The 25,759-nt window shown below is 35.5% G+C and overlaps 2 protein-coding genes across 2 annotated transcripts in view; both read right to left on the bottom strand.

The window, feature by feature from the left end:
• LOC114332691 (uncharacterized) overlaps nucleotides 1-12,754 on the bottom strand; it is a 114,937-nt gene extending 102,183 nt beyond the window's left edge. Inside the window, exon 1 of the mRNA XM_028282519.2 lies at nucleotides 12,541-12,754. Coding sequence (XP_028138320.1) covers nucleotides 12,541-12,570 — 30 coding nt within the window. The 5' untranslated portion in view covers nucleotides 12,571-12,754. The remainder of the gene's footprint in view (nucleotides 1-12,540) is intronic.
• A 2,928-nt stretch (nucleotides 12,755-15,682) lies between these two features.
• LOC126883718 (uncharacterized) lies at nucleotides 15,683-20,486 on the bottom strand. The gene is made up of 2 exons (XM_050649380.1): nucleotides 18,506-20,486; nucleotides 15,683-15,756 (listed from the first exon to the last, which is right to left on the bottom strand). Exons 1-2 carry the CDS (start codon nucleotides 20,484-20,486, stop codon nucleotides 15,683-15,685), a joined length of 2,055 nt encoding a protein of 684 aa, XP_050505337.1.
• Nucleotides 20,487-25,759: the final 5,273 nt, after the last annotated feature.

The raw sequence follows: 25,759 nt of genomic DNA, 5'->3' as shown, positions 1-25,759 counted from the left end.
TGGGAAAAATGTTGGAAAAAAGTATGCGCATACCGACAGTGTGCAGTATTTAGTGGCTAAATATTTCACGTTAGGTATGCATCAATGCAAATAAAGTGTGAAAAAAATATATTGGTATTTTTAGTAAATATATTTATTACCATTTTTCTGTCTTTGAAATTGTCTTCGTTGAGAATAGGACAATTGAACTGGAAGAACAACAACCAGAAAGAGAGAAAAACGATAACATTTACGTCATTAGAAATAATATAATAGAAGAAGTATTGGCTCGTGGGGAAAGCTCATTCTCGTATTCAAAGATCTAATAACAGCGTTCAACTCTATAGAAGGAAAAATTACATGGAAATGCTTGCAGGAAATGAAAGCACCAATTACACTGGTAAAAATAATTGAAAGCATTTACAAAGTAGTAAAAGGACGTAGGAAATATATACAGATAGCAGAAGAAAGATCTGAAGAAGTCAATTGGGAAAGAGGTATTAAACATGGAGACAGTGTTAGCCGCTAAGATTCATTATACCTAGTCATGAACGAATTGACTAAAAATACTGGAAAAAGAACCAACCAACTACGAACAATAATAGGATACCAAAGATTACAGCCAGTAAAAGTAGAAGCTTTATTGTATGGGGATTACATATTCCTTATAGCAGATTTCGTGATCAAAATGCAAAAACTTATAAACATATGGACGCATATCACATAAGTGACATTTGTCACTTATGTGACAACGAGAGTAAAATAGCTAAGACCAGGGCATTTAGCACAAAATAAATAGATTTTTAAATACAGCACCTAGAGAATTGCAACTTTCTGCATTATGTTTAAGATGACGTCAGAAAAAAGTCTACTATACAAAAAGGGGCGGAAATGTAAAATTGCACTTTAAAGTGCACAAAATGCATCCAAAAAGTGCATAAAAATGTCAAAATTAGTGTACTAAGGGTTAAATTTTGTTTTTGGGGTTCTTGGGGTTTCTGAACACGAATACGACACCAGCACCGATCTCCGGAGTAGGCACCTGGTGCCCAGGGTCTTCTGGAGTTTTGAGGGTTTTTGGTATTAAGTTAACGCAAATGGATTACCCATGAGTTTTTGGGGTTGATGAACCCGAATATGATATCAAAACTGACCTCCAGAGTACTTTTCGATTCGCGATAGATGGCTCTATAATCGCATACAATCAAATACAGAACTACCAAATGGATGAATTACAATAAATTACAATAATAGTTATTTATGATATAAGTTTTAAAAGTACACGTTTAAGGCACGCATGTGAAAGTTTACATACAATATTCAATAATCTGCATAGCATACAATATTTTTTCTACAAACGTAATTACAGGACAATATCTACAAATCCTTTTACTTGAACTTGACTGACATTCTATTTTTATATTTTTTTGACATTACATCAAAATTGTCTATACGCTGTGAGCTCGTACGTAGAGGGGATATTTATAAATTCGTGAGCGCCAGTAGTGACAAGTCTGTAAACGTTTACCGGAAATTTGACATAAATGTCAAAGTGATTAATTTTAAATTAAAATTAAAAACATTAATTATAAAAAATATTAGTTGATTAAAGCTGTGGTATATATTTTTACCTTAAATATACTTACGTTTTAAATACTGAATTTGCGTTTTTTAATGTTCTGTAATATGTAATTATAAATTAATCTTGGCGCCATCTACATGATAATTGTGAAAGTATCAGAAGTAAGAAATTAATATTTCATCAATAGAACGTCAAAATGATTAGCAAAATCTTAAAAAAATCTATTACAATTTAATTACTTTTTAGCGTTGTAAATATTAAGCGATAACAATTAAATAATAAATTTAAAAATTACCGGTGAAAGTTGAATTAGTAACCGCTAGGAGCGACACCAGCGAAGCTCAGAGCGTATACGGTCAATACGAATTGCAGTGCCATAAAATTTTTTTAAAGCACTAGTGCCTTAAAGTAGCATTTTTAACGCTCGTATGGAGTGCTAAAAATTGCTTTTTTAACACGGTTGTAGAAAAAAATAATTAACCCTTTGGTTACGTTTGAAGGATTTTAGTTTAAACGATGACATTTTTGTTTTGAAAAATTATAATACTATCATCGTTACATTTTTATTTCACAAATCTTATTTTTCATTATAACAAAACGGTCCATCAAGAATTATAGGGCAGTCAATGAGAGCAAGAACAGGTTATTACCTCCGAATTCTATCCTACTGCATGGATTTTAATGAAATTTTAGGAATAGCCTGAAAATATTTTTTTATTCAAGATCTACCCTATGCCGATGTGTGATTTTTTCTTGGGGGCGGTTCCCACCCCTTCTCGGGGGTGGAAAATTTTTTGGTTAAACAACTACGGAAGTTGCTAGGTAACCTAATTCTAAGCAAAAACTGTTCTATAATTTTTTTTCGAAAACTCAATACTTTTTGGGTTATTCGTAGTTGAAAATTGGCCATTTTCATTGAAATATAACACCTTTTCAAACGGTTTTTTTGCGAATACCTTCAAAACAATGCATCTAACTAAAAAAATTATATAAAACATTTTTGTAGCTCATAAAAAACAAAGAGATTCGTTCCTTCTTCAATGTTCTAGTTATAACACAAAAAGAGATATGGTAGGTAAAATTTAAGATTAGATTTTTAAGAAAATTTAAAAATGCGCTCAATAATTTGATATTATTTTATTCAAAAACCATTCATTTTAAACCCGCCCAACTTTTTGAACATAAAATGAACACTATAGTAAAATGTATTGTAGAAGGAAAACGATGCATTTAAATTCTTGTGGATGAGGGGTTAAATAAACTTCTCATTTTTTTCTTAAAATACGTTAGTCATCAAATTTTTTACAGTTTCTCTCGCATAGTTTGAATGTGATCGACATTTAATATTGCTTATTTTAAAGGTCTTTTCAAGCACAATAAAAGTTATTAGTGGCATTATACACCTAAAATCGACCGTTTCTCTGTTATTTCAAGTTAAGTACACTGATTTGAGCATGCACCAAGAAAACAAGTTTTTTCACTTACCATATCTCTTTTTGTGTTATAACTAGACGATTCATAAAGGAAAGAATCTCTTTGTTACTTTATAAGCTACAAAAATGTTTTATATGGTTTTTTTTATTTAGATGCATAGTTTTTAAGGTATTCGCAAAAACCGTTTGAAAAGGTGTTATGTTTCAATGAAAATGGCCAATTTTCAACCAGGAATAACTCAAAAAGTATCGAGTTTACGAAAAAAAATTATAGAACAGTTTTTGCTTGGCATTAGTAGTATTTGCTTAGTATTCTCTAGCAACTTCCGTAGTTATTTAAGCAAAAAAATTTCCACCCCCGAGAAGGAGTGGGAACCGCCCCCAAGACAAAAGCACACATCGGCATAGGGTAGACTTTGTTTCTTGGGCTATTCCCTACTTACTGTGCAAATATCACGTAAATTGATGTAGTAGGATGGAATTCGGAGCCAGATACCCTCATTGACTGCCCTATTAAATTATATAACAATATTGCACGTGGGGGAAAATTCAACTTGCTCCAATTGATTATTTAGGGAAATAAATATTAGAGGAAAAATAAGCTTAGGGAGACGTAGAATATCGCGGCTGCGCGACCTGAGAGATTGGTACTGTTGTACATAAAAAAATTACCTTTTCAGAATAGCCGTCCCTAAAGTTCAAAGAGCTTTGATGCTTGCCGACCTTTGTCACGGAGATGGCACTTGAAGAAGGCAATATTGCGTTAAAATATTTATTATTTTAATTGTTTTAAATATTTTTATCGACAAAATTGATTTCCTCCTAATTATATCCACGAAGGTGGGTGTAGATGAAAATTTTTATTGCACTGAATACAGATTGCAAAACTGCAGTACAAATGGGGATTTCCATATACCATTTCAAAGTTGCGCCTTCTCCAATCCCTAGGGGTGGGGTAAGGGATCGTATTTTGATTCGATAGGTTTTTGAATAATACACGTGTATTAAACACGTCTTTGTTAGTCGTTTATCTTTTTTTCCATATATGGATAGTTCATAAACCAACAATTAAAAAAAATCGAATAAAAGTTATTTAATTTTTCATATATACAGTATGTCCCTGTAAGTTTTATCCATATGGAAAACTTTTCGTTTATAAATTCGCAAATTCTGTGTGTTACTGCGTTGCCGTTCCTGCAATACTTAGGGCAGATTTTTCGATGGATTCTTATGTAGTTTTGTCTTCTAAATCCAAATCTGAAAACGGCATTTGGATATCTCTAACCGTCTTCGAGACAATCGATCTCAAAGTCTAAAATGGGACGTCACAATCCTTTTATTTTCTGCCGACACACTAAACGTCAGCTGAAATCGTTGCTAGTAAGTAGGCTAGTTTTTTAATCTGAATTTGTTAAGCAAAGCATAGGTTATTTAGATTATTTGAGTTTGACACTTCGTGAATGTCAAACTAAATTTAAATAAAGTATTATTAAAATATCAATGATATTTGATAGTGAATTTTATTATTATATAAAATAAATACGATGTTCAAAAATACAATTTGAGTATATTTTGAAAGCAATAATTTATTTTTCACAATATTGAAAATTGCTATTATGAAAAGTTGTTTGGAATTAAAAACTATATTCTAATATGCAATTACATCCTTGTAATTGGAAAAAAATTATTCTTGAAAATTATGGATAACTTTTCAGTTATTTCAATTCTGATAAATCTTTTATTATAAATTTTATGAAAAAAAGTGATTCTTAATAAAAAGTTCTGGATGGTCTAAAACCTAAAATACAACCATCCTATATCAAATTTTATCAATTTTATACGAGGTATGTCAAAAAAGATAAATTTAGATCAAAAGTAAAGTACCTTTATAGTTCTGAATATTTCAATTAGAAGGATGTAATTACATACTAAAACATAGTTTTTAATTCTTAATAACTTTTCTTAATAACAATTTTCGATATTGTGAAAAATAAACGTATTTTACTCCTGAGCGAAATTCATATTTTTTGACATACCTCGTATAAAATTGATAAAATTTGACATAAGATGGTTGTATTTTAGGTTTTAGATCATGCAGAACTTTTTATTAAGAATCACTTTTTTTCGTAAAATTAACAATAAAAGAGTTATCTGAATTAAAATAACTGAAAATAATGTTAGTTATCCCAAGTTTATCAAAAAAAAAATTTTTTTTTTCAATTAGAAGGATGTAATTGCATACTGGAATATAGTTTTAATTCCAAACAACTTTTGATAATAGCAATTTTCAATATTATGAAAAATAAAGCTACTTCACTCTTGAGTGAAATCCAAACTTTTTGACATACCTCATATAATAATCAAAAAATTTGATATTTGATGGTTAAATCTTAGGTTTTGGACCATGCAGAGTTTTTTATGAAGAATAACTTTTTTTCGTAAAGTTAATAATAAAAAAGTTTTCCATATGGATACAACTTACAGGGACATACTGTATAATGTATAATGTATACAGAGTTGGGATAAAGTATGGAACCAAGCAAATATCTTTGAAACGAAAAGAACAATATTTATGAAACTTTGCAAGCAAGTACAGTGATGCAAAAGGCATCTGATGCCATATTTTTTGTTACTACTCCACTTCCGGTTTCACCGGAAATACCCTTAACTTATTTACTTTAAATGGGACACCCTGTATATTTTTGCAGATTTTAAAAGAACTTGTTATTTTTAATTCATACATACCACGTTTGGAAGAAAAAAAACTATTAAAAAAAGAAATAAATCTCTTTACATTTAAAAAATAGGTTAATTTATTTACGTTAGACCAATGATATTAAAAATAAAAAAAAAATAAATTCAAATGTTGAAAATGTTTGCTTTTCACCTCCTGACTACGTGCAAGCCTATAAATAAATTCGTGAGTCACTTTTTGCAAGATTTCTCCACGTATTAGTTCACATTCATCAATTATTATTCTTTGTCTCAAATCCTGCAAGCATGTTGGTCGCCTAACGTAAACACGTAATTTTAGATAACCCAAAGAAAAAAATCTAACGGGTTGAGGTCCGGAGAAGGAGCGGGCCACTCTATGAATCCTCTACGTCCAATCCATGGATTTGGAAAATTCACTTCCAAAAAATGAAAATTCACCATAACCTATTATCATTAAAATTTCAATACGATCTTTTTCACTTAAATGAACCATTTTTAATACAACTTACTTCTGTCAATTAGTTCAGTAACAGTTTTACCTACTATACTAAATTCAAATAAGTCATGCAGTGCATGTAAACAACAATTTTAGTCTACAGTATAGATGGTACTCGTTTATTTCCTATTACGTTGTATTAATACAAAAAATTATCTACAGACACTTTTTAACAAATTTTCTCTACCAAATTTAATATGTATGAATTAAAAATAATAAGTTCTCTTAAAATCCGCAAAAATATATAGGGTGTCCCATTTAAATTAAATAAGTTAGGGGTATTTCCGGTGAAACCGGAAGTGGAATAGTAACAAAAAATATGGCAACAGATGCCTTTTGCGTCACTGTACTTGCATGCAAAGTTTCATAAATATTGTTCTTTTCGTTTCAAAGATATTTGCTTGGTTCCATACTTTATCCCAACCCAGTATAATGTATAATGTTCTTGAACTTCTAACTGTTCTATTTTGCGCTAAGGCCTTCACCTCATTCCAAGACTTTCCTTGACCTCTGATTTCGTCCTTGATGGATCTTCTCCAAGTTTGTTCTGAGCGACCTCTTTTTCTTTTTCCTTGGGGATTCCACTGTAGGGCAGTCTTTGCAATACTGGAACTATTTTTTCGAACTGTGCGATCGATCCAACCCCACTTTCTGGACCTTATTTCATTTTTTACCCTATTTTGTTGGGTCAGTTGTAGTGGACAATGTAGTTAATTTTTCATAAGGAATCAAAATATGCAACAAAAAATGGGAGTCCCTATTTCAGATTTCAAAGTTACTCCTGCCTCACCACCGGAGGATTGTGGTGGAGGGTCGTGTTTGGTGTCACTCGATTGATTTTTAAAATACAGTGAACCGGTGTTTTTCAATTTTACGATCCGATGTAAATTTCTTAGCGAAATATTAGACCGTCCCGCTTTTTTCCCTGACAGCCAATTATATAGGGTGTAACTCACTTATAGAATAAAATTATTTCTGACTTTGTTTTAAAAAAATATTAAAAATGCTGAGAGCCGTCGAGTTTTATTACATATTTTAAATCTGCGTTTTTAAACATAACAAATATTATAAAAATATACAGGATAATTCACGCAAGTCTAACATAATCCAAAAGCTTTATTTTTTATGGGACACCCTGTATATTTTTGTGTTTTTAAAAGCTCCTTAACAACCTGATCTTAACGAACGAGATCATGTAGGGTCTATTATGAATATTACAGGGTGAAATTTTGAAATTATGCAAGTGAAAACCACTTATGGAATAACATTGTTTGAGTCCTTATTTAAGAAAATTCTAGAAAACGCTGGTACACGTCAACTTTTAAATTTAAACATAAATTTAAATGTACAGGATACAGGATGTACAGGAAATTAAATAAAATCACCAAGGAAATTAAACTACAATTGCATAATATCAAAAATAATAAAATACAAGAATATCTTACAGGTTTATCAGCAAACGCAGATAGTGAATATTCCCTTTGGAAGGCCACGAGAAAAATCAAACACCCGAAACAACAAATACCACCAATACGAAACCAAGAGGGAAACTGGTGTAGAAATAATAAGGAAAAAGCCGAAGCATTTGCAGATCACTTTACTAATGTATTCCAGCCACATTCCATGGAAGATGGTGACACAGAGGAAGAAATAAATGACTTCCTGGAATCGCCCTACCAGATGGACTTACCTATACAAAAAATCACCACTAAGGAAGTTAGAAATATAATCCAGCATGAAATCAGTCCAAAAAAAAAACTCCAGGGTATGACCTGATCAACGTGAAAGTACTTCAGCAATTGACATGCAAAGGTCTGAAAATGATAACGCAAGTATTTAATGCAATGTTTAGGCTAGGTTACTACCCAGAACAATGGAAAGTTGCTCAAATTATTCTCATACCTAAGCCAGGGAAAAATAAAACTCAGGTGACTTCATACAGACCAATAAGCCTGCTACCTGTTCTATCAAAAATCTTGGAAAAACTTCTCCTTAAACAATTATCCCCAGTTATAGAAGAAAGGACACTAATTCCCCAACACCAATTTGGGTTCAGAACACAACACGGAACGATAGAACAGGTACATAGACTGGTAAAACACATCAGAAGTGATCTAGAAAATAAAAGGTATTGTTCTGCTGCATTCCTGGACATTGGTCAGGCCTTCGACAAGGTATGGCATGCTGGTATGCTCTTTAAACTAAAGAAAAACCTTCCCCATCCTTTTTATCAAATCCTAAAAAGCTATATTTCCAACCGACATTTCCTAGTCAAGCAGGATAACGAATACACAAGCCTAAGACCAATAAAAGCCGGAGTACCACAAGGAAGTGTCTTGGGACCGATATTGTACTTGCTCTACACTGCTGACCTACCCACAAGTAACAGAACAACGTGTGCAACTTTTGCTGGTGACACTGCTGTACTAGCCTCTCACCATGATCCAAATACAGCATCCAGAACCCTTCAGAAAGACCTTAATAATATACAAAGATGGCTTAAAAAATGGAAGATAAAGGCGAATGAGAGTAAATCCATCCATGTAACCTTCACCATGAAAAGACAAACATGTCCATCTGTAACACTAAATGAAACGCAACTCCCACAAACCGATACTGTCAAGTACCTAGGAATCCATCTTGATAGGAGATTAACTTGGCAAAAGCATATTTTTACAAAAAGAGAACAACTAGGAATAAAATTCCGAGAAATGTACTGGATCATCGGTCGTAAATCTCAACTATCTCTTGAAAACAAACTGCTGATATATAAAACTATATTAAAACCAGTGTGGACCTATGGTATCCAACTTTGGGGGACAGCCAGTCAAACTAACCTAGAAATACTGCAGAGATTCCAGAACAAAGTCCTTAGAACAATGCTGAATGCCCCTTGGTACGCGCCAAACTATGTGATAGAGCAAGACCTCAATGTTCCATCCAAAAAACAGTAATAACAGAATATTACAAAAAATATTCCAAGAGACTAGAATCTCGTCCAAACGAGTTAGCCAGCAACCTCACTGATGACCACAATGATGTACGACGCCTGAAGAGATTCAAAGTAGTAGACCTAGCAAGAAGATTCGAATAATCTGTGATAACTAAACTTATTTTAATTTGTTTTAATTTAATTTATGTAAACAGGGTGATCACTGGATCTCCCTCTACAGGTCAAATTTTCAATTTTTGTCAAATAATTTACCTATTGTTCTTAGTTGAGGACAGATTGTAAATATTACAACATTAAAAAAAATGTACAGGATAATTCACGCAAGTCTAACACAGTCCATCATCTTTATTTTTAATAAAATACGCTGTATATTTTTCTGTTTTTAAGACCACCCTATAATATGATCTATGTATATTATCTATGTATATTATCTACAAACTATGTATATTATCATTATGTAAAGTCTATTATGAATAATAACGTCGGCTTAGAGTGTTAACCTGCCAAATCCATTTCCCACTGTGAGCGATATTTGGCCATACACAGACTTGGGCGAATGGCGAATTTTTGGAATTATTTATAATTTTCGTCCAGAAGTTAAATACAAAACCGTATAATTTTTATATTCCTGCAGATTCCTTTATATTCCTGTTTTTCTTAATAACTCAGTACCTAATAGGTCTTGGGCCCACACTTAAAAAACTCCCTCATGAGATTTCATTTACGCGGTTTCCGTATTAAAAAAAATCAGAGAAAATTTTCAGGAGGGGGCGTTTAGTAAATATAGAGATTTCTAAACTTTGGTGCATTCGACAATTGGAGTACTCTTAAAAATTTGTCGGACAATATAGTACCAGTTAATTGTAAATATTTTTATCAAACAATCCTGCAAACATCAGATGCGAGGGTATACATTTTTTGAGCAACATAGAACACATAGCAAAGCAACATAGTAAACAAGAGTAAACATAGCAAGTTTCATAACTTTGCTATCTTTGGGGGGGGGGGGGCGGCACACGCATCATAAAGATAAATTTTCCGTATTAAAAAAAATTTAATTAATGATTAACTGAAGAAACGAAGTCTCATGAAGGAGGCAATAATGATTTTTTTTTAAATGTGGGCCTATAATAACTAAGTAAATACCAAGACACGTTGAATGTTATAAGAAGTACTCCCCAACCATAATTTACAATGTATTTACACACACCCAAACTTATATGGAATCACCATGTATTTCAAAGTAATATTTATTTCATTTGAAAAAACTTGTTATTGTTGCGAAGATTAAAGGTTTTTATTGAAAATAAACAAATATATAAGACAATCGGATACTACAGCCCGGTACGGTATAGATTATTTGCTTGAGTCGCAAGTTGAACGAAAATAAATAAACTAACTTTTGCGTCCAAAAACGAAAATATGCCTCATGTGGGGTTATAGAACGTACAACGAGGAAAGATTATTGGTCTTGTGGAGAAAGTAATGTTTTCAGATGGACATAGCTGCAGAGCTAGGCGTAATACGGGACGTTCTGTCCAAAACATATGCTAGGTAGGTAACAGGAACTAGGAAAGCTCAAAAATAAAGCAAGGGAAAGTCACCAAAAGTAATAACGGCTCTCCACGATCGTTTAATTGTCCAATCAGCTGGAAGACACCCAACCATTTCTCACCTGCAGCTCCAAAGGCAGCTTTTGGAAGCTACAGGTGTAACTGTTTCAGCTGAAACGATAAGAAGAAGAGTTCGTACCAAGAAGTATACAGCAGGAGACAGTTATGGCTTCCCGAGTTATCCAGGCAGCACAAGATTGATCGCCTAAATTGGTGTCTTTACCACCAAAACTGGAACATTGGGAAATGACAAAATGTGCTATTTTAAAAAACAGTCAGGATTTAATGTAATCAGACGGAAAATCAGATGACCCACGAAATCGTGTACTTAGAGGTCGAGGAAGACAAGCAAGAACGAAAACTGTCAGATCTGTTCACAAATATACAAGGGGAAGTGTAATGTTCTGGAGAGGAATTGTGAACCGTTAAAAAACTCCTTTACTTTTCCTCCAATCAACTTTAACTGCTCACAGGTATGTTGATAACCTGTAGTCAGGCTCTGGAGAGGTGCAACAGGAGAAAATTTAATTTTATTGCATGATAATGGACCTCTACATACCATTAGAGTGACCACACAAATCATTCAAGCAGAAGGTATCCCTTGTTTGAAGTGGTCTGCTTGCTCATCCGAGCTTAATCCTATAGAGTATTTGTGGGATATGCTTAAAAGAAAAAGTAAAGCTCGCCGGGATTATCCACAAAACACCACACGGCTAGTACAAGCTGCTTTTAAAGGATGGAGCAACCTACCACAACAAAATGTTGATAATTTGATTAGGAGCGTGCCCACGCAAACTGAAGCTTGCATAAGGACTAGAGGTGATAACACTGACTACCACAAAATACAAAAAAAAATAAAAACAAGTTAAACATTATTCGTTTTACATTGGAATTTTGTATGCTATTGACTTTAAAACAACTACTTTCAATTTGTTTGTTAAATACTTTATTGTATTATTAATTGTTATGTATTTGTTATTAAATTGCTTTAAAACAAAAATATTGTTTGACTTCGTGTGTTCGTTTTTTTTTAAATTCGCACGGAATAGTAAGAAATATAAGATGATTCCATATAAGTTTGGGTGTGTGTACATAGGAAATACCAAATCATGATTTACAAAGTGTATAGATTGTAAATCATGATTCGGGAGTGCTCCTTGTAGCATTCAACGTGTCTTGGTTTGTTTATTTCTAGTGCTTCTTTATTGTGGTTTTAGTATAGGTAATTACTATTTTGAAAGACTTTTATTGAGTCTTGATAAAGTTAATAATATTCCTTATGTTTGTCATTGTCATATTTTGCATCTATTCATTATATTAATAAACTGCCTTGCTTATTCCTTGTTTTTTTTTATTTGCTAATTGTTTTTAGTCATGATGCTACTCGTATAACAATTTATTGGTCTATTCTTTCAAAAAATTATAGATGATATTAAAAACATAACCCATATAAAAATAATCAACCCATATTATTACTTTTTAAAACTTGAATACATTACACCTATCACATACCAATGATGGATACAAATATCCTATGAACTGAGATAAATACTCAACCGATAAACTGATCATTGACCTCTCTCACTAACTGTTCTTTAATACTTATGTGGGCTTTGCAGAGACCACGTAAAATTGATTTCCGTTGCCCTGGTTATTAAAATCAATAATAGTGTTAGAAACATTGGTACCTAGACATACAAATATTTTATTTTTTTTTTAACAAGCCAAACGTTTGGTACTTAAAAACGAATATTTTAAACGATACTTACCGCTAATATGACAGCATTTTTTCCTATCATCTTCTTAATTCTTTAATAACACTTACAATTAAAAAAATAGTCTTTAGATATTAGCCAAAAACAGTTCGTTTTACTTTTTCATCACTTCATTTTTAAATATATTATTGTTCATACACTGGTACCACCTTAGCCAACAGACTGATATGTTGATATTGAGGCCTAATTCAAGTCATAAAATCGCAGTCTCGTTCTTGAACTTGCTGTCTCACCGGAGGCAGCCGGTATTCAGTAGAAGGGGTATTTGTGATAGCTCGAGTCTCTACTATTGTAGTACTTTATGGGTACCTCGAAGATAGTGCAGGAAATTACGAGTACTCGTTTGAAAATAATCCTGCTTTCAGTGTTGTCCATTACTATTTCTTATAAAAATAAATTGATATACTTTTATCGGGATCCTAAGACATAATGTTTTTAAAAAAATTATACTCGACTTAACTTAGTTACATAGATCAGGCCGACCAGGGCATTAAGAACAAAAAACACCGGAGTAAGTCGATTTTTACACACAGCATTATCGACTTAAATCTATCTGCATTGTGTTCAGGATGACGCCAGGAAAAAAGTATACAATAGAAAATAAGTGAAAATGTATGTATTTATGTATTTATGCATTTACACTGCATAAAATGCATCCAAAAGTATATAAGCATTTCAAAATCAGTACATGGCAAGAGTCAGATGTTGTTACTCGGGGGGTTTTTGGTGTCGTTGAACATGAATAGGTCATCAGAACCGACCCTCCGAGCACCTGGTACCCAGGGTTACTTCTAAGGAACGTTATCTGAAGTTTTGGGCATCTTCGACAATAAACTAATGCAAACATATTACTCTTGGTTTCTTGGGGTCGCTGAACATATATACGTCATCAAAGCGGACCCACCGATCACCTGGTGACCGAAGTTACTGCTAAGGTACGTCATCTTCTTTGGGTTTCGGCACTAAATTAATGCAAAAAATTTATTCTGGCGGTTTTTGGGGTCGTTGAAAACGAATACATTATCAGAACAGATTCCCGGAGCACCTGGAATGAGCATAGAAGTTACCCTGGGCACTAGGTGCTCCGAGGGACGGTTTGATGTCATATCCATGTTCAGGAAAACCCTAGAAACTCCAGGAGATGAGGGTCACGTGCCTCAGCACTGACGCTGGGTATCAGGTGCTCCGGTAGTCAGTTCTGATAACGTCTTCCTGTTGAGCGACCCCAGAAATCCCCGAGTAATCTGTTGAAATCAATTTAGTGCTGAACACCCTTAAAACTCCAGAAGATGACATGTCTTAGAAGCACACTGTGCACCAGGTGCTCCGGAGGTCAGTTCTGATGGCGTATTCATGTTCAGCAATCCCAAAAACCCCTGAGTAATCTGTTTGAGTCAATTTAGTGCCAAAAACCCTCAAAACTCCAGAAGACAACGTGTTTTAGCAGTAACCCTGGACACCGGGTGTTTCGGGGATCGGCGATCTCAAAACCCCCGAGTGACAAAATCTGGACCTTAATATACTGATTTTGACATGTTTTCATAAAATCTGATTGGATATCAAAAATTTCATTAACTTTTGAATGCAATTTATGCACTGTAAATGCATATCTACCCATCTTTATGTTGTAAACTTTATTCCTTACATCATCCCGAACACAATGTCGATAAGTGCTGTACCTATTTAAAAATAGATTTATTTTTTTCTAAATACCCTCGTCAGTTGTTGCAATTCTAATAATAAAAAGGTTCTTTTTTTTTTATTAACAAAAATTGCATCAACCAAATTGGCTATTAGCGAAACAATAATGGCGAACAATAATTTTTATTACATTTGTATATTTATATATTGTATAAAATGTTAGTTGAACTTGGGAAACTCTTTAAATTTGACATATTGCACTGTAGGCCTAAAATGTCACTTAGTTTGTTTGGTATATTGTACAATATGCACTTTGGCGTTAATGCTGCGCATTTCTCCAATAAATGTTTGACTGTTAACTTTTCTTCACAGTTGTCACATTTTGGTTCTTGTTTGTCGGAAAACACATGACTATTAGTTAATCGCGTATGACCCAATCGGAGTCGCGTTAATATTACCTGGTCTCTCCGACTTGTTGGTAATGTTGGCCAGGGTTTTATCGATTTTTTAATTTCGCGTAGCTTGGCCGATGACACTTTCCACTTTTCTTCCCACATATACCACACTTTACGTTTGACCGCCGCTTTCACATCCGCAATCCGCACTCGTAAATGTCTCCGTACACTCCGCACTGTCACTAGTTGCAGCTTCTTTTGCAGCGTTGTCTGCCTCTTCATTTCCTTGAATTCCAATATGGGATGGTATCCAGAGGAATATGATAATTTTTCCATTCAGCTGAGCGGTATGAACTTCTTGTTTTATTTTGATGACCAAAGGATTAGTTGGGTAGACATATTGGATTGACTGTACCGAACTTAGAGAGTCTGTGAGTATGATATATTTGGTATTACTGGATGCATTGACAGCAAGGGTGGCCTGGTATAGAGCGTATAATTCAGCAGAGTAAATAGAGTACTCTGAAGGGAGTTTGTATTTATTTGTTGATGTTGGGGTTATGACTGCAGCACCAGTGCCTTCATTTGATTTAGATGCATCGGTGTATACATGTGTATACTCCTTGTAGTTGTGGAGTATATCATTGAAGGCGGATTTGATTAACTGTGGGTTTGTTGAATGTTTATCGAAAGAAATGAGGTGTGTTAGGCACTGAGGGTTATTTATTTGCCACAGAGGAATTGAGGACAGTTGGGAAGGAAAGCACTCCGGGAACGTGTAGTTTAATTGATTTAAGTAGCTTCTAATTCTTGCGTAGAAGGGTTTGGCCGTTCTTGGTTTATTTATGAAGAGATTTGGGAACTTTTCTGTAAAACAATTTTGTATAGTAGGTGTTACGTAGGGATGTCCACGAGTTACTTCACGCAAATATCCCTGGTTCGAAATTAAATTATAGAAAATAACTTTCGTTTACAGAAAATTACCCCTATTAAAAATACGCAAGTGTAGCTTAAAACAAAAGTTTTTATTTGGATGTTATCCGAAGAATGTTACAAACTCGACTGACTTAAAAACATAATATCCAATATCTACACATTCCTTAAAACTGCAATACATTCTTATCATAGGTTTCAATCTCAAGTGGGCTGGCTAGTACGCCCATCATCCCTTCACCTTAAAACAACGAAAAACAAACCATATGGCTCGCCGTATGTATAAAGCAGAAATATCTTTTAAACACGGACACTGCCATATTTTATAATGACTCGACATTCTCCCACCTTGGGGAATTTGACAAAATTTCTCAAAAAATACAGAGAGTCACGAAAAATTACAATAAAATATCAAATAAAGTGAAAAGTAAAATATATCAAAAACAAACAGAGTCATGAAAAAATCAAGTCAAGAAAATGTCACTTGAATCTTACAGGAGTTTTAACTACCCGGCCACTTCGCGTACATCTTTCATTTAAATCGGGTGCTCTGCTTTTTGTCACTCCCGCACTTATTTCACTTGATTCTTCCTCAGCCTGGAGCTGACAACCGTTCTCGTGAGGCACTGTCTCTGGAGCCGCATCCCGTAGGGTAATACCCTGGATATTCTCGCCAGCAGTAACTGCCTCCACGACTTCCACTGGGTAAAGCCTTTGCAACGGTCTTAGAAGTTGGCCTTGTGCCGTCGCAAGACGAACTAATCGCACCTGATTATCTCTACCGGGTAAAAGTTCAATAACTTTTCCTAAAGGCCACTGAAGACGCTTGATGTTTTCGTTGCCTACTAAAACGACATCCCCGATAGACACTTTAGAAACTTTCGTCTTCTTCGTTCCCGCTTTGAGTTGAGCCAGATATTCAGCACGAAATCTTTTTCGCAAATGACTTCTCAACTCTTGCAAACGGCGTATTTTGCGTGTGAGAGAATTCTGCTCTAGCAAATCACAATCCGGCAAGTCGTAACTGACTTGCTCACGTAAAAACATACCTGGCGTCAACGCGGCTAACTCAGTAGGATCATCCGAAATATACGTCAATGGCCGCGAGTTGACTATACTCTCACAATCACACAACAATGTCAATAAGTCTTCATAATTGAGAGACGCTCGACCCAAAACTTTTCGCAAAAGTCCTTTCACAATACCTATTAATCGCTCCCAAAATCCACCCCACCATGCAGCTGTAGGGGGGTTGAAACGCCACTTAATACGTTGTGTAGAACTATATTCCGCGATCATGTTCCAGTCCAATTGCTTAAGCGCGTTCTCAAGTCCCGTAAAATTCGTTCCATTGTCACTATAAACCGTTCTCGGGCGTCCACGCCTGGCAACAAAGCGACGGAAAGCTTGAATAAATGCATTTGTTGACAAGGAGGTAACGAGTTCCAGATGAACTTCGCGATAAACGGCACAAGTGAACAAACAAATCCATGCCTTCTCGCCCGATTTCAAGTAAAGAGGCCCAGCTAAGTCCACCCCGGAAATCTCAAACACTGCAGCATTTCGAACTCTATCGGCCGGCAATGAAGGCGTTTGTACTTCGAACGATTTCCCATCTTGTCTCTTGCACACACCACATTCTTTTAAAATGGACCGCACAATCCGTCTACCCCCTAAAGTCCAATATTTTTCGCGGAGCAAACTAAGCAGTCCCTGTGTACCAACGTGACAAGAGTTTTTGTGTAAGCTCAAAATCAACTTGCGCACTATAAAATGTTCACCCGGAAGTAAGATAGGCAGACGAAAATCTTCCGTGTCAATTCTCTCGGTAACGCGAGTTTTTAAACGTATAAGTCCAAATTCATCAACAAACGTGTTTAGCGAGGAAATTCGTTTCGTATCTGAACCGAACGCTTCTTTCTGCACTAACTTCAACACAAACATTTCGGCTTTGTCGATTTCCTCCGCGACCAATTCGCCTGTAAGTTTTCCATTTAAATTTCTCGTATTGTAACAAAATCGTAGCGTCCAAGCCATCATTCTTAACAGTTTTGTGTACTGAGAAAAGTAATGCAGGTGCCAATCGTCGGACGTCATATTCAATAGTGACGAAATGGCTTTTTTCTTTTTCTCAGTGCCGACTTCTTCTTCATCAACCTCTACTTGTTGTTGGGGCCAATAATTTTCGTTTCTGTACAACCATTCCGGGCCTTCCCACCATCGAGATTCAAACAATTGCCGAACACCACAGCCTCTTGATGGAAGATCGGCAGGGTTGAGAGAACCAGGCACATATTTCCAACACTCAGCATTGGCTAAATTTCTAATCTCCTGAACTCTATTAAAAACAAAAACAGACCAGTCATCCTTACGTTGAATCCAAGAAAGAACCGTAGTGGAATCACTCCAAAAATAAGACTCAACATGCTGAGAAAATTGTCTTTTAACCGACTGATAAAGTCTAGCACCAATAATGGCTGCCAACAGTTCCAATCTAGGTATAGAAATCTTCTTCAAAGGAGCCACACGACTCCTAGCTGCTACAAGAAAAATCGAAATACCATCATTCCGAAGAACTCTCAAAAACACTACGGCTGCATAAGCTTTCTTACTTGCATCTGAAAAGGTGTGCAAACTCCAATGGTCAGCTTCAATGGGCCCAGCCTGGATCCAACGTGGAATCTCAATACTCGACAGTTCAGGAAGATGAGTAACCCATTGACAAAATTCCTCAGCCATGTCATTCTCGACTGGTGCATCCCATCCCAGGCGCTTTTCCCAAAGTTTCTGCAGCAACAGTTTAGGGAACAGAGATACTGGACAGGTAAAACCAATAGGGTCAAATATACTCTGAGCTACAGAAAGCATCAGTCTCTTAGTTATGGGTTCTTTTCCGACCACTCCCTGAAAAATTTCACCATTGATTTTTAGTGTGTCTCTTGAGGAGTCCCAGAGAAGACCAAGAACAGGGACAACTGTTTTTGTACTACCAGAAGACTCCCACCCTCTCAAATCCATCTTAGCTTCCTCCATGATGGCAGTTGCTTCTGATACGAACTTTCTCAACTCATTCTTATTAGTAACACTAGTCACACAATTATCTACATAGAACCCAATCATAAGCCTTTCAATTGTATTTTTAGAGTACGGCATATCATTACAACACTTCTCCAGCGCCTTTATCAAATGAAATTCTATAGTAGCACCCAGAAGAAATGGACTACAGTTGACTCCAAAAACAACTCTCCTATGTCGAAATACAAATTCCTTTCCTTCATTGTTTACCCATAGGAACCTCAAAAAATCTCTGTCCTTCGAATGTACAGAAATTTGAAGAAAAGCCTTTCGAATATCCGACACAACACCTATTTTTTGTTGTCTGAACCGTAATAACACAGAAGGAATAAGTTCAATAAGATTAGGCCCTACCTCTAAACACTGGTTCAAAGAAGGACGACCCTGTTCATGAGATGATGCATCAATGACTGGCCTAATTTTCGTGGTTTCGCTAGTATTTTTAATAACGGGCCTGTGAGGCAAATAGTGCACACAATTATTCTCTTCCGGATTATTTACTATTTCGATCACACCCTCGTTCAACCACTCATTGAATATTAAATTATACGATTCAAACAAATTGGACTTTTTCAACTTATTTAAAGTAGTATCTAACCTTTTTCTAGCGACAACTAAATTATCTGAAATTAAAGGATGCTTGTTCAACCAAGGTAACATAACCTCATACCTACCTTCGTTGTCACATCGGATAGTCTCATAGAAAAAATTCTTAGCCTCCTTGGCCGCCACCTCTCGTGTCAATTTTTCTACAGGATCGGTTATCCCAATAATATCAAGCTCCCAGAGTTTCGCCACAGAAGAACTATCAACAAACAACGCAATCGACATCATAGATGTGCTGAAATTAGAAGCAACCGCCGGCATCTTGCCCATAAGAGTCCAACCTAACAAAGTTTCAACTGCTACAAGACCACACTGTAACTGATATTTCCTCCCTGTATACAATTTGCCTACAACATCAGCTCCTAACAAAATCTCAATTGGTGCTATATGTCCGACATCGCTGAGCGAAATATTCATGTCACTAAGTTCCTCAACCCAAGGGCCGTGATAAACAGGAGAGACATCTGCACAAATTTTTGGTTGATCTAAGGCATCAAATGAACAATAGTAAGCTCCTTCACTCGCAGTTACCTTGTATAATTTATGTCGTTGTTCAGAAGTACTTTTACCGCCAAATAACGTATGTACGATATTTTCCGTTCCTTTAGCAGAAAAACCCATTTCTTGTGCGGTACGCTGTAAAATATATGTTCTCTGCGATCCAGTGTCAATAAGTGCCCTTACTTGTTTAGTACCATGTGCACTTCTTATGTTTACTCGCAGAGTTTGTAAAAAAACCTGTGTATTATTCAATTTCGCAAGCGTCTGATCCTCAGTAATATTTTCTTCCGAGCGGCTGATACTTGAGGTCGATGTATCAATTTTGTTAACAGGTAAATCAGGCCACATCAAAACAACATGGGATTTACAACACAAAATACAATTCAAACGTGCTCTACACTTCTTCGAAGAATGTCGAACCTTCAAACATCGAAAACAGGCTTTCTTCTCTGACAATGTTCGTCGTTTCTGTTCCATAGACAATTTTTGTGCTTTAAAACAATTGATACTGTCATGCTGTCCTTCGCAAAAAATACACCTGTCAACCTCATAATTTACCAACCCAGCAGCGGTCGCTGATGGCTGATCAGTTCCTTGCTTTGGTGATTTTATATTCTTCTTTTCAACCAGGTTATTGGATTTACATTTATTTTCAGTCGATAAACCAAAACCTTCCGTTGCTAAATAAATTTTTTGTTCATTTTGAACTTCATTTTGTAGAAAACTCATTAGCCCACTTAATCTTGTCTCCAAAGTTGAAACTTCTGCAGATTCTTCGACATTGTGCATGGATACGGAACCAGAAGGCCTTAAAAACTGTGAAGATCTATGTCATAGTCTGATCATATCCTCCGGTAAACATGACTCAATAAGGGGATACAATATTGCCGCATATTTGTCAGCAGTTATGCCTAAGGTCTCAAGTGAACGAAGTTGACTCTCTATCATATCATATAGTGCAGAAACATTACAAGAACTACTAGAAACTCGACTCAAAATTAACTTTAAGAGCTCCCTAATATATACTTCAATCTGGAGATCCTCTCTGCCAAACCTAGACTTCAAACTCTTTATAATTTTTGAGTAATTATCGGCTACTGCAGGAAAACTCTCCACTAAACGTCTGGCCTTACTACCGTTTACAGTGGCTTGTCTCAAATAAGCTATTTTGTCGTTTAAATTAATCGATGGATCATCATGCACTACTTTGAACTGCGACCAAAATGGAAGCCAATCTATCAAGTCCCCAGAATATTTCTTGAATTCGATTGGAGGTAATTTAAAACTGCGCTTACCTTTTATTGATGACTCTGAACTTACTAAACTGGGTCTGTCTTCACATTTGTACTTCAGTTCATAGTAGCGTGTGCTGTATCTATCCTTTGCCTCCATCTCACTGATTAATTCTGCCTCGGAAGCCTTTTCGATCATAGCTTAAAACACCGCACTTTCCACGACGCAAAGCTCATTGTACTTAACTTGTAACAGTTCCCACTGTACACTAATTTGTTGCCAGGGTCGAGTGTCCACCGTTTCAGATAACAAATTGTTCAAAACCTTAGCAGCTGTCGTAAAAGCAGTACGAAGCACTGTTCGGCGTTTTGTTTCTAATTCTAATGCCATATTTCTCGCTTACAAGGGTAACAACTTCGGCCGAGCCTCACGACAAACGAATTTATTCGCCGGAAAAAAGTGTACACTAAATACGCGGAAGCAACTAACTTTTAAGCACACCCGTATATATCTAAGTCCTTATCGCGGTCGCCAAAATGTTACGTAGGGATGTCCACGAGTTACTTCACGCAAAGATCCCTGGTTCGAAATTAAATTATAGAAAATAACTTTCGTTTACAGAAAATTACCCCTATTAAAAATACGCAAGTGTAGCTTAAAACAAAAGTTTTTATTTGGATGTTATCCGAAGAATGTTACAAACTCGACTGACTTAAAAACATAATATCCAATATCTACACATTCCTTAAAACTGCAATACATTCTTATCATAGGTTTCAATCTCAAGTGGGCTGGCTAGTACGCCCATCATCCCTTCACCTTAAAACAACGAAAAACAAACCATATGGCTCGCCGTATGTATAAAGCAGAAATATCTTTTAAACACGGACACTGCCATATTTTATAATGACTCGACAGTAGGGTTTTTTGAGTTACACCTGATTTTTGCGGCGTATGCTACACTGAAATAAACTCTTCTGTCTTCTAAGGAGGGTTCTCTAACTTCACAATACATACTTTCGATTGGTGTTGTGCGAAAAGCTCCAGCTATTATACGTAAAGCGAGATTGTGAAGACTGTCCAGTTTTTTTAGCAGCGTCTTAGCCGCTGCAGAATACACAGTAGACCCATAATCTAATTTTGATCTGATTAATGTTCTGTATAACATTAAAAGTGTTTGGCGATCTGCACCCCATTCTTTATTGGCCAGAGTTTTTAGAAGATTTAGTCGCTTGTGACAAGATAACATCAGATTTGTTATATGAAGTTTCCAGCTTAAGGTTTCTTCGAATGTCATGCCCAAGAACTTAATTGACGTTGCACGCTTTAGGTTTTCATCACATAGTCTTAGGTTGGGGATGTTTGTGACGTTTTTCTTTGAAAACAGGATGAAACGAGTTTTTTCAGCGGAAAAACAGAAACCTGTTTTTTGTGACCAGCTTTTTAAGTCTTGTATAAAGTTCTGTGTATGACGAAATATATTTTGTATATTTTTACCTTTGCAAAAAACTACAAGATCATCTGCGTAGACTCGTGCCTTTACAGGCGATTTTAGGTTTTTGAGGATATCATCGATTGCCACTATGAAGAGGGTAGGACTTATAACCGAACCTTGAGGGATACCATTTTCTGGATACATTATATCTGATGTTATGTTATTTGTCCTAACTCTAAAAGTTCTATTTTGAAGGAAATTTTGAATAAAGAATAGGCTGTGACCTTGAATGTTCCAACTATGTAATTTTTTTATTATATAGTCGTGCCAGGCTGTATCGAAAGCTCTTGATATGTCAAAGAAAACCGCTAGACATTTACTCCCTAGTGCGAATGCTTCAGAAATGTCACTCTCCAAATCTATGATATTATCTATAGTTGACCTTCGGTCTCTAAAACCACTTTGTTCTGGAATAATCAAATCTTGTCCCTCCAAGTGCCATCTTAGTCTATTGTTAATAATCTTTTCTAGTAACTTACACATGGCGCATGTTAAAGATATCGGTCTGTATGAATCGGGACTTGTTTTAATACTATTAGGTTTTTGTATAAGTATTACTATGGATTCATGCCATTTTTCAGGAAATTTGTGTTGAAGCCAAATAATATTAAACAGATCTAGAAGTTGTTTGTGAGCGCTCGCTGGAAGGTGTTTAATAAAATTACTAGGAATATCGTCCGGGCCAGCGCTAGTTTCTTTAATATTTGATAATGCTTCCGTATACTCTAATTGAGAAATGGGTAAATTTAACGGTTCATCTGTGTTAGGTGTAATGCTAATTTTCTTATTTTCTTCATGTTGTTTGTAATTAATGAAAGATTTTTATAATTAATATTACTGGATCCGTTTTTGTATCTGTTAGCAAGGATTTTAGCAATCTCAGTATTACTAGTAACTGCCTTTTTATTTCTCTCGAGGCTTTTGATATTCTGATTGCTGTTTAATCCAGATATTCTTCTGACTTTGTTCCATACTTCAGTCATGGGAGTGTTTGCATTTAACGTTGATACATATTGAGTCCATGACTGGCGTTTGGAATTTCTAGTTGTCTTCTTGGCTATAGCACGTTGTTTTGCATATTCAATTTTATTCTCCAGAGTCTTGTGGCGCTTGTATTTGTTAAAAGCTCTTTTGCTAGATTCAACTGCTGTTTTGCATTCATGATTCCACCATGGGACAGGGTTGCGTTGTTTTATGTATGAAGTTTTTCCTATTGCTCTTTCTGCTGCTTCTGTGATAATGGTAACAATGTTCTTAAGGGTCTCGTCTATGTCTGAGGTGCTTTTAAATGTGGTCATACTGCTTTCGACTAAATTTGAAAAAAGATTCCAGTTAGGTTTTTTTAAATTCCATTTTGGGGTAAATGTCCGTCCACATTGGTTTTTGTTGTTATGAATAAAAATTGGGTAGTGATCACTGTTATATAAGAAATCCAGCCTATCCCAGGTGAGCTGTGGGGTCAGACCTGGTTCGCATATCGTAAGGTCTATACATGAAGATTCACCGTTCTGTATATTAAATCTAGTGGGCCTGCCGTCGTTTAAGACTGAAAGGTTGGAGTGTTCAAATATCTCTTCCAGCAATCTTCCTCTGGTATTTATAGTAGAAGAGCCCCATGAAAAGTTGTGAGCATCAAAATCGCCCAAAATAAGCCTGGGTTGGGAAATTTGTTCTAAGAGTTCAGTTAATGCTTCTGAGTCTACTTGCGTTGATGAAGATAAGTATAAGTTACAAACGTAGATATTTGGACTCGAGTTAACTTTAATGCAAATTGCTTCTAGATTAGTTTGGAGAGGAACTACTGTAGTAACTAGAAACTGTAGTTTCAATTGACTATTTTACAAAGATAGCTACTCCACCACTGGCTTTTTCTTGGTTAGTTCTATTTTTGCAGTAATTTTTAAATGTTTTAAAGCTTGTATGTTTTCATTTTTGAAATTAGTCTCCTGAAGACAAATTATATCTGGATTGTGTCTGGACAGAATTATTTGGAGCATCGGAAGGTTATTATAGAAACCGTTAATGTTCCACTGCAAAATTGATGTGAAGCCCATTTATAATAAATAAAACTGAAATTTGGGATTGCCACAGAAGTTCATGACTCTATTCTTGAGAAAACTCACTTTCAGTCTCTGATGCCTCAGTATCCGAGTAAGCATCTGTAAATGCTTCATTAGTTTCTTTCTTATTTTTGTACATCTAACTTTAATCGATCTTTGTTTGAAATACGGGTATATTGCTGTTAGCATTTTCACTAAAGCTTCAAATTCGCTAGTGTAGTTTTTTATGATGCTGACTGGGTCCTGTGCACCATAAACATTTTCAAATAGATCGGATATTTGATCAAAATCAAGAACAAATGAAGGGTTTTGCTCTGAGATGAATGCCTTGGTTGGTTCCATGAGTACGTGAGTTGGAGTCTTTCCCTTACTTTTCTTTGGTTTTTTAGCTGGAGCAACATTAGGTTTAACAAACGGTTCAAGACTTTGGTTTTCTGAATTAGCATCTTGCGCTAGAGGAGGTGTAACAATGTCATCCAAACTGCGTTTTGAGCTATTTTGTGTAGACTGGGTTGTATCTATATTGATAATGGGTTGTGAGGTTGGGGTTTTTGAGGGGTTGGTTGAAAGTATTTCGGAAGGTGTGGGTTGCGAAGATGATTGGGAGTGGGGGTTTTGGTTATAATTTTCAGAAACTGATTCTTGGATTGTTTTGCAATTTGCTGCAGTGTGGCCTGGCCTTTTACATGAAAAACAGATCAAGGAATCTTGTGCAAAATAAATTCTATAGTTGGTGTTATCATATTTCATTAATATGGATTCAGGTATTGGGTCAAGCGGTGGTGTGATAAAAATTTGTCGTCTAAAACTATAAATGTGGTTGAATTCCGGCAAACCGGCGCTTATCTTGAGAAATGACATGGGAGACATGGGTTGAAGGCCCAATTTTTCAATTTCTTGAATTAATACAGCATGCGGAATGGAGGGAGAAGCGTTTGACAGAATTAGTCTTTGTGCTGGAGTGATTAGTTTGCGTGCTTGGACTTTTTGGTTATTAATTTCTATGGATCCTCCATAATTATTCATGAAATTTTCAACAACATTTTTGTTTGCAAGATACATACACACTCTGTTGTTAGAAAGCCTTGAGGAAATTAGGATATTTTTGGGCTCGATCAACTTTCCTAGTGAAATCAGGTAATCTTGAAGTTTAAGGTTTTCAATGGATGGGAATACAATGGCTTGTTCTTTCGTTGGAAATTGTTGTTCAATCAAAGCAGTAGAATTAGTTTTAGTAGTGTTTTCCATTTGGGCGCTCCTGTAGTCAGAAGTCC

This window comes from Diabrotica virgifera, chromosome 4, assembly GCF_917563875.1.
Source record: "Diabrotica virgifera virgifera chromosome 4, PGI_DIABVI_V3a".
Classification (NCBI taxonomy): Eukaryota; Metazoa; Arthropoda; class Insecta; order Coleoptera; family Chrysomelidae; genus Diabrotica; species Diabrotica virgifera.
The sequence above is the reverse complement of the archived record's forward strand: the minus strand, read 5'-3'. Positions and strand labels throughout refer to the sequence as shown.